This window comes from Girardinichthys multiradiatus, chromosome 13 (assembly GCF_021462225.1).
Source record: "Girardinichthys multiradiatus isolate DD_20200921_A chromosome 13, DD_fGirMul_XY1, whole genome shotgun sequence".
Taxonomy (NCBI): domain Eukaryota; kingdom Metazoa; phylum Chordata; class Actinopteri; order Cyprinodontiformes; family Goodeidae; genus Girardinichthys; species Girardinichthys multiradiatus.
The window spans coordinates 33691665-33707932 of record NC_061806.1 but is presented as its reverse complement, the minus strand read 5'-3'; the positions used below and the strand labels follow the sequence as shown (position 1 = coordinate 33707932).

The 16268-nt window shown below is 37.2% G+C and overlaps 2 protein-coding genes across 4 annotated transcripts in view; both read left to right on the top strand.

The window, feature by feature from the left end:
• Window positions 1-7465, top strand: part of LOC124879976 (tenascin) — a 45831-nt gene extending 38366 nt beyond the window's left edge. For all 3 annotated transcript variants that reach the window (XM_047384850.1, XM_047384851.1, XM_047384849.1), the window contains 11 exons: window positions 306-428; window positions 1111-1254; window positions 1593-1712; window positions 2484-2633; window positions 2782-2924; window positions 3194-3326; window positions 3409-3560; window positions 3762-3858; window positions 4842-4997; window positions 5110-5273; window positions 5906-7465. In XM_047384850.1, coding sequence (XP_047240806.1) covers window positions 306-428; window positions 1111-1254; window positions 1593-1712; window positions 2484-2633; window positions 2782-2924; window positions 3194-3326; window positions 3409-3560; window positions 3762-3858; window positions 4842-4997; window positions 5110-5273; window positions 5906-6010 — 1487 coding nt within the window. In that variant the 3' untranslated portion in view covers window positions 6011-7465. The remainder of the gene's footprint in view (window positions 1-305; window positions 429-1110; window positions 1255-1592; window positions 1713-2483; window positions 2634-2781; window positions 2925-3193; window positions 3327-3408; window positions 3561-3761; window positions 3859-4841; window positions 4998-5109; window positions 5274-5905) is intronic.
• A 1769-nt stretch (window positions 7466-9234) lies between these two features.
• Window positions 9235-14394, top strand: LOC124879709 (LIM/homeobox protein Awh-like). The gene is made up of 7 exons (XM_047384424.1): window positions 9235-9501; window positions 10353-10489; window positions 11584-11786; window positions 11885-11993; window positions 12072-12204; window positions 13164-13402; window positions 13798-14394. Exons 2-7 carry the CDS (start codon window positions 10364-10366, stop codon window positions 14194-14196), a joined length of 1209 nt encoding a protein of 402 aa, XP_047240380.1. The 5' UTR covers window positions 9235-9501; window positions 10353-10363; the 3' UTR covers window positions 14197-14394.
• The last annotated feature ends 1874 nt before the right edge of the window (window positions 14395-16268 follow it).

Below are 16268 nucleotides of genomic sequence, written 5' to 3'. Positions count from 1 at the left end.
GTCTCTGTGTGTATAACTTGTATACTGTATATATGTTTGCGCTGTACATATATACACATAAACGTGCGGGTGCACCAAAGAAAATTTGTGAATGGATAAATAAGATTGAAACAAGAATTTGGGTCTTTTTGTGCAATCCGTTTATCCCTTTTTCCGCTTTTCTTTGATTAAATTATCATTTTCATTGTCTTTATATGATCTTTTATGTGTTTGCCATTTTGTTTTACTATATTATATATGCTACATTCTGTCCCCACTTTTTTGCTTTAATTTACCTTTACTATTGGTGGATTTTTGTCCTCCAGGCCCAGAGCCTCCAACCAACATAGTGTTCAGCAAGGTGACGGAAAACTCTCTGACAGTGTCATGGACGAAACCAAAAAGTCCTGTTAATGGTTTCAAAATCACCTACACTCATGCAGATGATGGTAAGAAAAACACAATCTTGAATAGGACTTTTGCTCACTTTATCACCTGATCAACCGTGTCTTACTTAAATTTGGAGAAACTGCATTAAAAACAAAATAATTTTTGTATGAAATGCAATAAAGGAAAGCCAGATTTAGGTTTTTGTCCCCAATATCGATCCAAATCTGTTAATAATTGGAGATTGATGATACAGAGTCCCAGTCTGATACTATAATAAAGTTAATAAAATCAGAAGCATGCATGCGCCTCAGAACTCAGTAGTATTGAGTCCAGTAAAACAAAACACTACATGGTCTTCAGCATTGTAATCAGATTTTACTTCACTCTAACATCAGTGGAAGTTTTCCTCAACAGCAATGCTTTACCTAAAGAGCATATAGCTTCATAATTTGTTTTATATCTTACTTGACACATGCAACTTCCACCTTGTTTTCATTTCATCTCTTTGCTTGAAGTAGTAGGCTAAAGCCTACATGTTTTCTTTCTATTTTGATATGGTTGTTGATAATTTGGTTCATAGAATCTTTTCAGTGCAGCTCCTGTTAAACTGTATACAGACAGGAAAAGGTTATTCGGATGCATCATAAGCGTAATGCTTGGCTTTGAATGTCTATAACTGCATTTCTGTATTCTCATCTTAAAAAATAACAACTTTGCTGTTTCTTATTCCTCCTAATGTAGGTGAGCCAGTGTCAGTGACAGTGGGCTCACAGAACTCCACCCTCAATTTATCTCAACTGTCTCCTGGATCCTCTTATGAAGTCACCATCATCTCCACCCTCGGACTGGATGAGAGTGATCCAATCAAGGATTCTGTTGTTACACGTGAGTTCACACATTTCAAATATGTACGAACATTGAAATGACAATTTGTGAGCCATGATAATTGTATTGTTTTCCCAGCATGTATTCCAATTTTTAAATTTTGACAATAAATGGACTGTGTGGAAATGTCTATTTCAGACATTGGAATAGGCACTCTAAAGAGTTTCATTTTGGATCTATTTTAGGTTTTTGCTAGGAAAGTTTGAACGCTGTCAAACAACTTGTGTCTTCGATTAAATCCAACCTGGTTCTTCTGTGTGGAATTTTGTATCTTTAGGACAATATAATAGATTCTTGTTTTTAATTCTGCTGATATGACCACTTTCTTTATCACTCAGTTCCTGACCCACCCACTGACTTGCAAGCGGTCAACGTCACTGACGCCACAGCATTGTTACTGTGGCGTCCAGCACTGGCCGCTATTGATAAGTATGCCATCGTATATGGCTCAGGTACAGGTAAGCACTGATGGTGTGGGGTTTCCTGTCTAGCTGCTAAAGATCTCATTCCGAAATATTTTATGTCCTGTTATTTCCTCATTTAACAGCTATAGCTTGACTTAAAATTTTTCTGTTTTAAATCGCATTGATCTTTATTTCATCCTTTATAAAAGTTGTATTTTTTGCTATTCTTTCAAACAAACAAAGATAACCTGAGTAAATACAAAATGTGACTTTTAAATCATGATTTCATTAATTATGGGAAAGATTGTATCCAACCAACATGGCACAACAATGTAATTGCCCCTACCCCCTTGCTAAATCATGAGCTAACTGTGCCTCATCTAAAGAATTTCCAGAACAGACAGGAATAATTTGAAAAGAGTTACAAAGGCATTACGTCACACTGCTGGGTCCCTCTGCGAACATTTGAACACTCACTCCATTCTTTGATATCTTTCTGTGAAAGACGACAACACACCTAATTAACATATTCTCATTAAAAGGTGTGTTTTTATAAAGAAAACAGTGATTGTCTTATTTACAACTACAGTCCATCAGACAATGAGGATGCAAAAACTATAACTTTTGTTAAGAGAGGCTTGGCTGCAAAGGATTTCTTTTGCCAAAAGCGCTTTTAAAATTATGTATCAAGAACACAACGGAAAGGCCGATGAAGATTTTTTTACATATATATATATATCGTGCTTTAAATATTTGTAAGTTGTAGGGCTCTAAAATACATGCCTAAAACCTGCGTGATAATATAGCTGGGTTTTTATTCTGCAGGATCAGAACTGAAAATCACCGTTTCTGGAAACGCAGCCGAGCAGCAGCTCAGCGGTCTTGAAGCATCCACCACCTACACTGTCACCGTAACAAGTCAGCTAGGCAGTCTGGAGAGTGCACCAGCTACAACCAGCTTTACCACCAAAAGCGGTCAGCAGCCAGCCAACCTTGCAAATGCCAGCACATGTACCAAATACGTTTTTACGTCAATGCTCACATGCTGGTTTCTTCATTATAAAATACTTAATTTACAGGACATTAATCAGTCATGGAAATTAAACTTTCTTTTCCTCTGTAGGTTCGGGGTGGCATCATGATGAAGCTCAAGATCTGAAGGCCAGCAATGTGACCCCTCGGAGTGCTGTTGTGTCATGGACACAATTGTCAAAGCCTGTGGATTCATACATATTGGTTTATGGGATCAAAGGTGAAAATCCACAGGTAAGAAAACTGTTGGTACACAAGTGAGTGTTTGATGTTTTTTATTTTGTGGTTATATTTTAGTAACTGAGGTCAACCGTACTGCATTGTAATGTTATAGAGCATTGTCTTCTATTAATATTTTGTGTCAAATATCAAACTTGGCCAAGAGTTTAGGAGAGTAGCATTAAACATGTTTTTTTCTTTGAACAGTTTTCTTCTTTTTAACAGGCATGTTCATACATTCTTCTTATTTTGCTGATAAGTATTGGTCTCCCACATTCTCACAGGAAATTCTTGTCAGCCCAAACCTAAAACAATACAAGCTGACCAGACTGCACCCAGGGTCTCTGTACAGTGTGGACCTGCGGTCTATACGGGGAGGAAAACTGACAGCCAACAGTAACACTGAATTCACTACTGGTACCACTGGTTACTTTTACTTACTGTTTATAAGGAATAAAGACTTTGTCTTATTATACTAGTCCCCTTTCTTTCTCTTAAGGTACACTGAGGTTCCCATTCCCCACTGACTGCTCTCAGGAACTTCTGAACGGTATCTTCACTTCAAACGTGGTGGAGATCTTCCCTCAGGGGAAACCTGGCAAGTCGATGAACGTTTATTGCGACATGGAGACAGAGGGTGGCGGCTGGACGGTAGAGTCTGAACTGTTTGTCCTGTATCCCTGCTAAACACATTCAAAGCCATCTACAGCATGTAATTTAACTAGCGTTATTGGAGAAATTACACTGACCCCTCCAGAGAGAGAATTCCTTGGAGCTAGTCGATCAGAAAGAGGTCCTTACATTTGGTTGTATTTAGCTTTTTTCTGCATTATGTTTGCATTCCACATGCAGGTCTTCCAGAGGAGGAAGGACGGCTCGGTGGAATTCTACAATGGCTGGAGGGATTACGTTTCTGGATTTGGAGATCTGACTGGAGAGTTCTGGCTTGGTGAGATGGACTCTTCACAGTACTGAAATGTTTATTGATTCAGAATGACAGAAGATTCCAAAATGTGGATCTATTGTCTACAACAATTCTTCCCTTTAAATCATGCTATCAGAGAGTCACTTTCCAAGGAGAAACATACACATAATTCTTTTTAATATTTATGTAGTACGACACAATAAAAACAAATTATTATCTTTGTAATTATTAATGTGCGATTAATCACATTGTTATCAATTAGTAATATTTGATGCAAAAAGCAAATTCTTTCAATTCCAATTTTGTTGCTAATTTTATTAATAAATAGACAAATACATTTTTTATTATTTATTTTATTTAACAACAATCTCTGGCATATTGTGACTTTCTTTCTGTGGTTTATTCAGTGTCTTTGTGCTTTTAAACCAGCGGTCTAACCCTTCATACTCTTCTAAATCATGCAACTATGCTGCAGAAAAAGTTCAATATTGTAATATCTTACAGAACCATGTTTCTGTCATTTAGATCTGTATTTAGACATTTTCAACCTATCTCTGTGTCAATCTTTACAGTCATCGTATCTTAATGGAAAAGTAATTTTTATATCCCTTACATAAATTGCATTTTCTCAACACCTATACCCCAGTCTGAGAGCTGCATAACTAATCAAAAAGCAATACAGTAAAAAAGATGAATAAACTTTCTGGATTAAAAGCATGTCTGCATAGCAACAGTCACATGTGTTTTTTCCTGTCACCTTGTCAGGAAGTTTCATTGAAATATAGATATTCTCTGACTTTAGATTTTAAATATGAAGCTTAGTCTGAAAATCATTATTTAATTTTATTGACATTCCTGTTATCCAGCGCTATTTAATCGTATAACACTATTTCTCAATGAAATACCCTATCCTTCCAATATAAAAATAATGTAGAAGACAGTCTGGATATGTCAACTAAAAAAGAAAATCTTTAATGTCTCAAGCAAGCCTAATTTCACTTTTCTAGGCCTTGACAACATTTACAACCTGACTAAGATAACAAAGATGAGCCTACGGGTCGACCTACGAGACAAAGAGGAGCATGTGTTTGCAAAGTATTCAACATTTGGTGTGGCCAAGAGGAACTACAAGCTGAGTGTGGGCGGATACAGCGGTACTGCAGGTGAGATGGGAATTAAAAAGCTTTCATGGTTATTTTGGCTCCTAAAACATTGCTGAATGATTTGCATGAAAGGAAACATATTCATTTCGTTTCTCATGTTTCATGGTTTCAGGTGACTCCCTTAGTTACCACAACAACTGCATCTTCTCCACCAAAGACCGAGATCCGGCACCATGGATCACCCGCTGTGCCATTTCTTATCAAGGAGGCTGGTGGTACAAGAACTGTCATGAAGCAAACCTGAACGGTCTCTATGGAATTGACCACAAACATCAGGTAGCATAATTAGACAAATAGTATACAGAATATGGCTAAATAGGTAAAAGGGACTGCAGTGTTCAACAGCATGTTACAATAGATACACATTCACAGGTTCAAACCTAAACAAGGCATCCCTTGGCTTATTAATACAACTAAATCCTGTAAGTATCAATACCTGCTGAAACAGCGATACAGAATTTCAGAAAAGCATGTTTCTACATGTATGTAAAACAATGTAGAGACTAATTATTCTAATGTTCAACATTTCTTTTTTATTTTATCTTACAAAATCCTTTCCTTGTACACTTTTTTCACAAAATATCTTAATAACGTTTATTTATCACCTATTAAATCAACAAGTGGTAAAGAATGCTTGACTGAATGGACTCCAGGTGGGCCTGATGGAAAGTAAAGGGTGAATATGTGGAAAAACACCACATTCCTATTGTTAAGTATGGTGGAGAATCTATAACGCAGTTGGCCTGTTTCACTTCCAAAGACCCTGGGAACCTAATTAGATTGCATGGCATCATGACCTCTTTCAATATCAGTAGATTTTAAAAGAAATCATACAGAGAAGGTAGGATCCATTCGATATTTAGAACATCAAGATGACTTGTGACTATGTCTTTGTTTGTGTGTTTTAGGGTGTGATCTGGAAGTCATGGAAGGGAGAAGACCATTCCATCCAGTTCACAGAGATGAAGATGAGACCAGCATCCTTTGTATCTCCAGTCAACAGAGCAAAGTGATAAAAGGAATGAACTGTTAATAGTGTCAACATACGATATGTATGCATATATTTTAACAAAAGCCTTGCTCTTATTTGAAAATAGATAAAAAGATCATTTTTTCAATTTGTACAAATTGTGTTTACACTTACACACAAAAACACACAAAAACCAAAGGATAACACAGATGAGTCAGATTTTTCCAAGCTTAAGGACTTCATCAAAATAAATACAGTGTGATGGTCTCTGAGCAACTTTGACAAAAGAATGGTGCCGTCTCTTTATTGTCAAAATGAAAAAGCTCCTTTACCAGCATTAAAAACATATGTATAAATTGCACAATTGCCTAACAAGCCTCACTTTTAATCCAGCACACAACTTCGGCAACTTCTAACAATTTCAGTCCCAAAATTAAGTGAATACCTCAACAATATCAGAAGACATTCTGATGAGTTTGTAAAATATAAAACCCATTTAGACCAGCTTGAATGGTTTCTAAGGTTCTGTAGGCCTGAAGACCTTAAATACAAAGTAAAACACCTGGTTATAATGAGAATGTAAGACATTGCTAAATTTAAAATATGCTGGAGTCGAGACCATTACTGAACTTCTTTGCAAAAGTTCATGAAGAGATATGCAATGAAATGCTGGTAATGAGAGGAGGTATAAATTCAAAATGGCTGCAGTCCCAGGTTAACAGATCTGTTCATATACTGTGCTGTTTGCAGCATTTAAAGTTAGTCTATGTAACTTGGTTCCCTCTCTGTCTTGTGTAAATAAGCTTATTGGTTGCTCAGAGTACAGTATGTTTGTGCATGTGTTTTGCTCTGGACATTTAGAATCTGCTGCTTGCAATAATAATATAAATATATGTATCTTTTTTTTTTTTATCTGTAGCCAATCGAAACATCTTTTCCTTATTTCTAATTAAATTCAACTTAAATCAAATCAGAGACAGAATCTGATTATGTCTGTTTATTCTCCTCTGTTACTCTTTTGTAACTTTCTTCCTCTGATCAACCCTGTTTTAAAGCTCAGCAGTGACCCCTACTGTTCACAGTCTCAGCTGCACAGTGTGTGTTCAGGAACAGAAGGGTGACGCACCTGCTGTGGTTCAGCTGCCATAACAGGTGCTTCATTGTCTTCACTGTGTTTGTCTTTTCTGTTTTGCTTTGTCTTTTTGTTTTTGCTTTATGTTTGTTTTTCTACCTATGGTGCCCTGTAAAAGAATACAACAATAAAATGATTGAGTCTAAAATTTGAAGAGTTTCTCTGCTCCGCTTAAAATGTGTTTCAATGTTTGCTGTTTTTTTTTAAATTAAAAAAATAATAATTTATGCATGGTTTCTTGCATAAAATTCTGAAATTATTTTTATATAGTGGTTTTTGGTCAGATGAGACTTGAACAAAATTGTTATGTAAGAAACACTCCCTGTGAGTCTGATGTGAAATAAAGGATATATATATGTAAAAATACCTTGTGCCCACTGTTAGGTATGTTGAAGGATCTCTCATGCCATGTACCTGCTTCTCTTTCAAACCCTTGAAAATCTTGTTAGATAGCATGGTGCCATAAGAATGAATTACTATTGTTCCTTTCAGAAGGATAAACATTAATCTCATATTGCCAAAATGATACAGATATGGCTCACAAGACACAAAATCAATCTTGTTCAGTGGCAATCTCAGTCCTCAAACATGAATCCCACAGCGAACCTGTGTTGTACCTGAACAGGACGAAGTAGTAGAAAGGAGCCTGGACTCTGGACGATCTAGAGAAATTGTGTGAAGAGGAATGGTCAAAGATCTAGATAATGTTAAGGTTAAAAGGCAAATTGTTTCAGGAAGATTGTCGTGTTTCCACTCTTAAACTAATTCTTCGTTAAACCACCAGCAGTTTCAGTAGTCCATCTTCCTTGGTAGGAGTCTATAAGTATCCTACATCTGAACTTGACAATATTTGCCGACTCTACCTTGGAAATGTTCTCCAAGTCTATCAGACTGAAAGTCCACATCCTTCTTCAGGTGATGCCACAGATTTTCTGTCAGATTTTGTTCTGGACTCTGGCTGGGCCATTTCAGTCTTTCATTTTCCTCTCACGAAGTCCATCTGTTGTTGATTTGAGTGTAGGTTTAGACTAAAAGTGTTGCTGAAAAATAAAATCCTACTTCATTTTCAGCCTTCTACCAGAAACCAGAAGAAGCTCTTAGTGTTACGTTTGAACTTAGAAGTTTCATTTTTCAAGTTTCCAGTCAGTAAAACTGTCAGAGAAAACAGGACGATCCTGAATTTTGCATCTAATATGGCTTTGCACATATACAATTTATGAACACTGCCAGTATAAACAGAGCACTGTAAATTGATTTACCATAGTCTCATTGTCATTTTCAAAAACGTTTTAAAAACCACGACATTCAATGTAAAACTCTCTGCAAATGTGAAGGCAAAGCTTTGTGGACAACATTTTTTTGTTTTTTAGCAAGTCATTTGCATATTTGCTGCTACCTCTTTTCTGTGTGTCACTTTAAGGATTAATGCAAGTTGTAGAAATAATAAACACTTGGCTTGCCCTGCTTACCGATGTCTGCATGGTGAATGAAAAGGTTTCGAATAGAGTTTATGTGAATTTGTAGCTCATTCAGGATGCACTTGCTTGTAAATTTCAGGACTATTCTTGCAATTTAAAAGATAAAAGCAGCTTGTAAACCCTTCATTTTACAATTTAATTTAGTTTTGAGAACTGGAATAATACAGAACATATTTAAGTGGTAATTATAAGGCACATTTATACATCCTGGGATAAGAAACAGAAATAACAGGGGTGATCAATAGGAGAAGGGATTTGGATGCACTAAAGAAAAATTGTCTTTATTATTGCTGCATTCTTGGGAAGTTACACATGTTTTTTATTAGTTAGCCTCTCACTGTTGGCATACCACTGAGTTTTATTTTCTCCAACAATAGCACCAAAATAAGAGAAGAGTTCCCTCGTTATAAAGACTTGAGAGTAAAAGTGTCTTTCAGCACATTTCCCAGATGTCCTTTTAAACACCTTTTGTTTTTTTAATTGGCCCCCAATGTAAAAGCCCCTACTCCACCCACTCACCTGCTCACCAGGTGGCCAATCACAGGGCTTCTTAGCTTCTCTCTGAGCCAGTTCGGCATCTTGTTTACAGGTGCTTGTCATCTGGGACTCCTGACAGATCCGATACTGGGAATGTGGTTGGACAATGCTAAGGTGAAGAAGCAGACCTCAGGTGAGGTGGGCACATCCCAAAACCACAAAACAGGAGGCTGCAGGGACACCTGCAGGAGGGAGAGCATTGCGGTTTGCAGTTGAGAGGGAAATGATGAGTGTTTTTACATAAAGCTGGAATATTTTCATGGTAAAGAGAGAGGTTTGGAAACATACGTCTGGATTTAACTGGTTTTGGTACTTGTTGGAGAAAGGGTTCGGATAGTTTGTACCAGGCACACTCAGTGGGAAACAAATAGGAGTCAAATCACTCTGGTAAGGTTTCTGATGTTTGTACATGTACATTTATTCTGAAGCATTCTGAAGTATTGTACCAGTTAGTGATAACAGTTGACGTTTATTTCTTCAATGTTTTATGTGCTTAACAACCTCTAAAAATACTACATGCTATCAAGTAACATAAAAATAATGACTTTATGTTGGAATTTTAGCCTTTTTAAATTTTTTTTATTTTTTAAAAATACAATAAATACATCAATAATAAGTATGCATGCATATGATTAAATGAATGCAATGTTTTGTAGGAATTGTGACTTCCTTTATACCTTATTGTTAGAAAACCTATTTTGCACACTCAAAAATGCACACTCATAAAAACAGTATTGTTGTTAGGTTATTCTCTAAAATCTTCTTTTATTTGTTTGTTTTACTGTAGTTTTTATTGAGTATACATAGAATATCTGGTAGCAAAGCAACAACAAAGTTTTAAGAGGAAAAGAAATGACAATTTTGCCAACATTTAGAGGCAAAGACTGGGTTTGTTGCATTCAGAAGTGCAGCATTCTATAACCTAAATCTGATCAACACACATAATTATTGCGATGAAAGTTTCAAATGTAATTCTGTCTGAAATTGTAACAATAACGCACTCGTCCCTCTTTAAGGCCTACTCAAACTATCTGGTGATTATGCTTCAAAGCAAACCGAGGCAAAACAAAAATCAGCATTTCTATTATTGTAGATACATTATTTTACATAATAGCCTACTAATATATAAAGACACAACATTGTGAAAATGCAAAACAGCCAAAGAGTTGTATGTTTACCAATAGAAATCCAGAGCAGTGGTTACAGAGAAGACTGCTAATTATCCCCTGTTTTCTCAGAATTCTTAATCATGATGTCTCCAGACGACCAAGCCCTCGAGGACCTGTTGTATGGCAGCAACCTTGGTGACAAGGCGGAGGTGGTGGAGCTGGCCAGTGGCCCAACAGTGGTGGAGGAGAATGCTGCTTCAGAAAACGTGATTATAATACCTTAAGTTTTCATTTTTATGAAGATGACACCGCCTTCAGACTGTTAAAGGTTTTGCACATAATATTGAGCCTGTTTCTTCTGCATTTACTTTCTACCTTTGCAACAACAGAAGAACCTTAAGACAACCAAAGGTGATTTCTGGTTTTCTGGTTTGGAAACCAAAAGTAGAACTTAGTTTCTCATAGTCAACCCAACATCTATTACACTAAGTATACTTTTGTGTTTATTTAAATACTTTTTGCTGCTATTGCTTTTTTAATTGTTTTCTGGCTTGTAGCTCATAACAGATATATATATTAATGTCATTAAAAACATAAAAGTGAGGTCAAAGCAGCCAAAAAGGGAGCTAAAGGTTCCTGAAGACTGATGACATTAGGCTACATTATATTATTTATGGGTTATACTATTTAGGCTATTTTTATCTAATATGCATAATATGTTTAGAACATGGCTGCATGGTGGCGCAGTTGGTAGCACTGTTGCCTTGCAGCAAGAAGGTCCTGGGTTCGATTCCTGACTGGGGGTCTTTCTGCATGGAGTTTGCATGTTCTCCCTGTGCATGCGTGGGTTCTCACCGGGTACTCCGGCTTCCTCCCACAGTCCAAAGACATGCCTGTTAGGTTAATTGGTCACTCTAAATTGCCCTTAGGTGTGTGCATGGTTGTATGTGTGTTGCCCTGTGATGGACTGGCAACCTGTCCAGGGTGTATCCTGCCTCTTGCCCATAGACTGCTGGAGATAGGCACCAGCTCCCCTGCGACCCACTATGGAAGAAGCGGTAGAAAATGAATGAATGTTTAGAACAATAAATCACATAAAAAAAACTCCTAGTAGCTATCCTGACAGCTAACTACAGCTAAATGTTAACTAGTACAACTTGGCAGTTTGATCAAATTACTTTACATTGTTTGTATTATATACTCTCAATATTTTTAGGTTATGCCTTTAATATGTTTTGGAAAAAGAACAGTAAAAAAATAAAAGAAAACTTCAATCATTCTGACAGGCAACTTCTGCTACTTACAGATTCCTTCACAGATTATCTAACTTTCATTTTTGATAATATCAAATATATTCCAGGTTGCAACAACTTTGTCCATTCAAGAGCCAATCATATGTGCTGGATGTGGTCACCAGGTGTGCGATCGGTTCTTCCTATTGGCTGCAGGGAGGGTGTGGCATAGCATCTGCCTCCGCTGCAGCCAGTGCCACTGTGAGCTACAGACTCATTCTTCCCTCTATTGGAGAGATGGAAATATCTACTGCCATCAGGACTACAGCAGGTCTAAATAATTCTCCATGCTGAACCAGTTCACTTACAACATCTGTATTGAATTAACGTGTGACTTCAGTTTCTGACATCTGGCTTCCCTCTCATCAGGATGTTTGGTGGCGGCCAATGTGCTCGCTGCCTCCAGCCAATCCCACCCACTGATTTGGTCATGAGGTCTGGTGAGCTGACCTTTCATCCCCACTGCTTCTCCTGTCAGGTTAGTTACCAAACTCATCGCCAGTTTTATTACAAAGTAACAAATAAAATGCATGCTTTTTACAATTGTATTTTGCAGGAATGTGATGTAAAATTAATGCCAGGGAACCTCTACTGCATGCAGGGCCCAAACCTGTATTGTCAGTCACATTATGATGGCGATGGGGGCAAGTTGCCACTGCAAGACCCCTCACAATCCCATCTGAAAGAAGGTCAGTGTGTTTGTGAGTGTATGAAAAATGATTTGAGATGCAAATAATTGTCAGGTTTTTAACTTTTAGGTGTATTATAGCTACAGTTTTACTATTGTACGTTTGCAAGTTCCACAGCCACACCCTTCATCACATCTGCAGGGCAAACAAAGTTGATCCATCTAATTATTTTCTGACCAGAGCCCGACAGCAAGCATCACTGCATGTTTCATATTCTTCAAGTTTAAAGGAGTAGTGTCTATGTAAACAACTCTCAGTAATTCATATGCATCAAATCACGTCTTGGTAAATGTGCAAATGTCCCCTGCTTTGCCACTAGGGGGTAGTAAACTAAACAACATTCTGATAACTGAGATTTTTATTGTTGTAAACTACAAAACAATTAGAAATGCATCACTAAGTTGCAATACATTTGTATTTGCTGGCATTAACAGTTATTAGCCTATCAGAGGGTACCTAGGCATGGTACAGGTAAGGCTCCAATCTGTCTATTCATCTTCGTCTCCATCTAACCATTACTTTTAAAATCCTTACAATTTGCAGATACATTTTTTCATTCACAGAGTGAGGTCAATATTGGCTAAATCTGGCACATTTAGAGCATTCTATCCATGTTACCTGATGTAACCTGATGTAACTGTCCCTAAAAAAAGTGAAAAAAATAATTAAATATGCATTTTATGCATGATAAATAGTATAATTTTACATATTAGACAAACACTAGAGAATAATCTGGTGGTTGTGCTTGCAACGTGGACTTGTGCCACAACTATTATAAGACAGAATTATGTATTAAAAGAGGGCTCTGAAATAAAATGAGTAGCTTCTCTGGGTTCATTGGAGTTTTTACCTAAAATGAGCTGATTCTGAAAATCTTAGACACCAAATCAGTGACCTGAAAAGGCTAAAAGGAATGTTTCTGTCTAACTAACATCATCACCATCATTTTCTAATGTCAGAGACGGCTCAAAACCAGGTGTCAGGTGAAGGGGAGGAGTCTGTCAGCAGTCCAGAGCCACGAGGGGACGACAGAGATGCAGATGGGAGGACGCGGAGACGGACCAAGCGAATCAGGACGTGTTTTCGTAGCGAGCAGCTAAGAGCACTTGAGTCATATTTTGCCCAGAAACACAACCCTGACGGAAAAGACTGGACTTGCCTCGCTCATAAGACTGGTCTGCCTAAGAGAGTGCTGCAGGTACACATCACTCAATCGTCCACATCAAAATATTTCATGAAATTGATGCATATACTGTATTTATCATACAGTAAAATTCACAGGAATTTATTAATATTTATTTCAAGTAAACTTGTTGATATGAAGAAAGTATGAGAAAAATAGGTTATATCTGCAGTTGGTGTTTGAAGCAGGTGTAAATCTTTTTAAAGAGGCCAATAGATATGGCTTCATAAAAGCCCAAGCAACCTTCCAAAACAGAATGAAATGAAAAAGTTACTTTGGGGGTTTGTGAACGGTCTTCTTTTAGCTTGATTTGCAATTCACATTCAGTAGCTGGTTGGATAATTCAGTAGTCGTTTTTTCACTTGTTATAATCTTCCATGACCTTTCCTTATTCCATAATATTCCCTCAGGTGTGGTTTCAGAACGCCCGGGCCAAATTGAGGCGTTCCCTCAACTCTGAAGACTCCCAGACCGACTCCAACTCTGTTCCCCCTGGAACAGTTACCCTGGCAACCAGCACCTCATCACTAGCCTGCTCTCAGCTGGGCCAATCGCAACCTTTTCCCACCAGCACCATCGACCAGCTGCAGCTCTCCTTGCTTACTGGTCCAGTCGGTGAACCATCTGTAAGCCCAATCCTCAATCAGTCATGCCAGATGTTGCAAAGCCCCAACTTTTTTCTGGACTACGATCCCCAGAGTGCCTTTGGTTGTATCCCCTCTCTTGAGCCCCATCAGGAGTTTGGAGAGGCTGAGGGAAAAATAGAGAGAGAAGCTGATGATGAAAATTTCAGACCAAATTACAACTGAAGATTTTAATCATAGATAGAGATAGAGAGGGATCGATATTTATTTGGAAAAACTACTTCAGCCATAACTTCATACATTCAAGAAATGGTTCAGCATAAAATGGTTTTGAGAACTGTGATTGTTTTATGTATCATAGAGATGTTAATATTGTTCAGTTGACTGAGTGAATAAACTGCTGTTTCATTACATTTTCTTTAATCAAGGTTAGTGTCATTATTTCTCTTTGGCTACAAGTCAGTACATTGCATGACGGTGATTCAATAAAAATGATTTTTCATGAAAGAAATTGCTCTTTTATGATTATTAGTTCATGAAACAGGCAATTTGAAGGAAAACAATTGACTAACAACTCAGTAATTTAGAATATCAATGAAAAGTTCATTTATTTCAGTAATCTGATTCAAACTGTTAATCTCATAAACCTTTATTGTGTTTATAAGTTACACTTTACCATAGAGATTGTTTACAGAGTAATACATTCAAGTGTTTATTTCTGTTAAGTTAGATGATTGTTACAGCTAATAAATAAAGACCAAATTGGAGTGGAGAAAAGTTGAATTTAGTCTCTCCGGGTGCTTCGTAGATATCTTTAATATTCTGTTTGGGTCATATTTTTCAAGCTGTTCAGTTTTCTCTATTTTCTGTTATGTTTTTGGAACAATTACTTATCCGAATCCGCTAATTAAAATGTTCACTGCCATTTTGTAGTCCAAGCTCCAGTATGGCGTAGCTGCAAGTGGATCAGTTTAAATGTTCGGTTGTTGGGTGTGTTAACCCACACAACTCATTACACCGTCCCCCAATATCAAAACCTTTTCCAAGTGCCTGATTAATTTATATTCTTTTAAATATTTATTTTTAATTAATGGGGGATGTAGTAAAACTACACACATTTTGTAGTTACTTGGGATGGATGGTTGTAAAAAACAGTACACACCATTTCGATCTCTTACTTTAAAGACGTGGTTCTGCAGGTTCCTCGTTTTCATTCTCCTCTCGTTCAAGGTCAGACTCTGGCTCGAACATGTAAGGCTGAATAGACAAGTCTTCTGTTGTTGGCATCTTTTAATCAGTTTGGAAATAAAAGGTTTCTGAGCACCTATATAATTGTATCCATCTGTTATTGAACTACCAACGTTGTTGAACGGATTAAAGTGGAACGCTCTTTGACCTGGAGGGGGGTGAGGTGTGAAGACCTCAATAACATTTCAAGAGACCACACCAAAATGAGATGCACCAACCAGGGGGTAAAAGAGGAGCCTGTGGAGCTACAATAATAAGGAATTCAGACCAAAGCATTGCAATTCGACATTATATAGACCACAACTGAATGAATGGAAATTCACCTCTCCATGATATTCAAATTTATTGCGCTGTACCTATTCTTTCTAAAAGTTGTAAAATTATTTACAACGAACCATCAGTGCAAGAAAGTATATGACATATTCCACATAATCATTATTTGTTAAACAGAGATAAAGTCAAAAGCTATTGGGGAAAAACTAAGTAATATCTTGCTGCTTACAGCGTTTTAGCAGCCAACGCTGCTGTCAAAGCACTTGATTAAATGATTTTAATTTGGCAGTTTACTGGTCTGGAGGGTTTAGGTGTGTTTTTAAGGAACGTGAAGGAGGAACAACAACAGCAGTGATGTCAGAGAAGCACTTTTTGCTGCCCATCAGTATAAGATTTACACAGGTGAAGAAATTAAAAAAGAAACCGAAGGCCATTATTCTAAAAAAAAGAAAATTCACAAGCAGAAAATATTAGCTATTAGACAGCTGTTAATCCTATCAGGAGGGAAAGTCCCAGGAAAATTAGACTGTGATCAGCATGTAAAATGGTAATGATTATGAAGACAAGTAAAAAAACTGAACAAGTATAACCTTACAAGAGAAAGCATCTATGGTGGTGAGATGGAGGTTTACAAGATTGCAGCTAATAACAACTTGTGTTTTGAAAAAGGAACCAAAGTAAAGTTTGACTTTATTGCACTGTGCTATGTTTGGTGAAAACAAAACACAGGATAACAGCACAAACACATCAAACCAGCTGTCAAGCAGGGTGGTGGA

Coding starts and splice junctions, on each gene's coding strand:
- LOC124879709 (XM_047384424.1), top strand. CDS start 10,364: ATGATGTCTCCAGACGACCAAGCCCTCGAGGACCTGTTGTATGGCAGC. Junction 10,490..11,583: donor AGAATGCTGCTTCAGAAAAC/GTGATTATAATA, acceptor AATATATTCCAG/GTTGCAACAACTTTGTCCAT. Junction 13,403..13,797: donor TGCCTAAGAGAGTGCTGCAG/GTACACATCACT, acceptor ATATTCCCTCAG/GTGTGGTTTCAGAACGCCCG.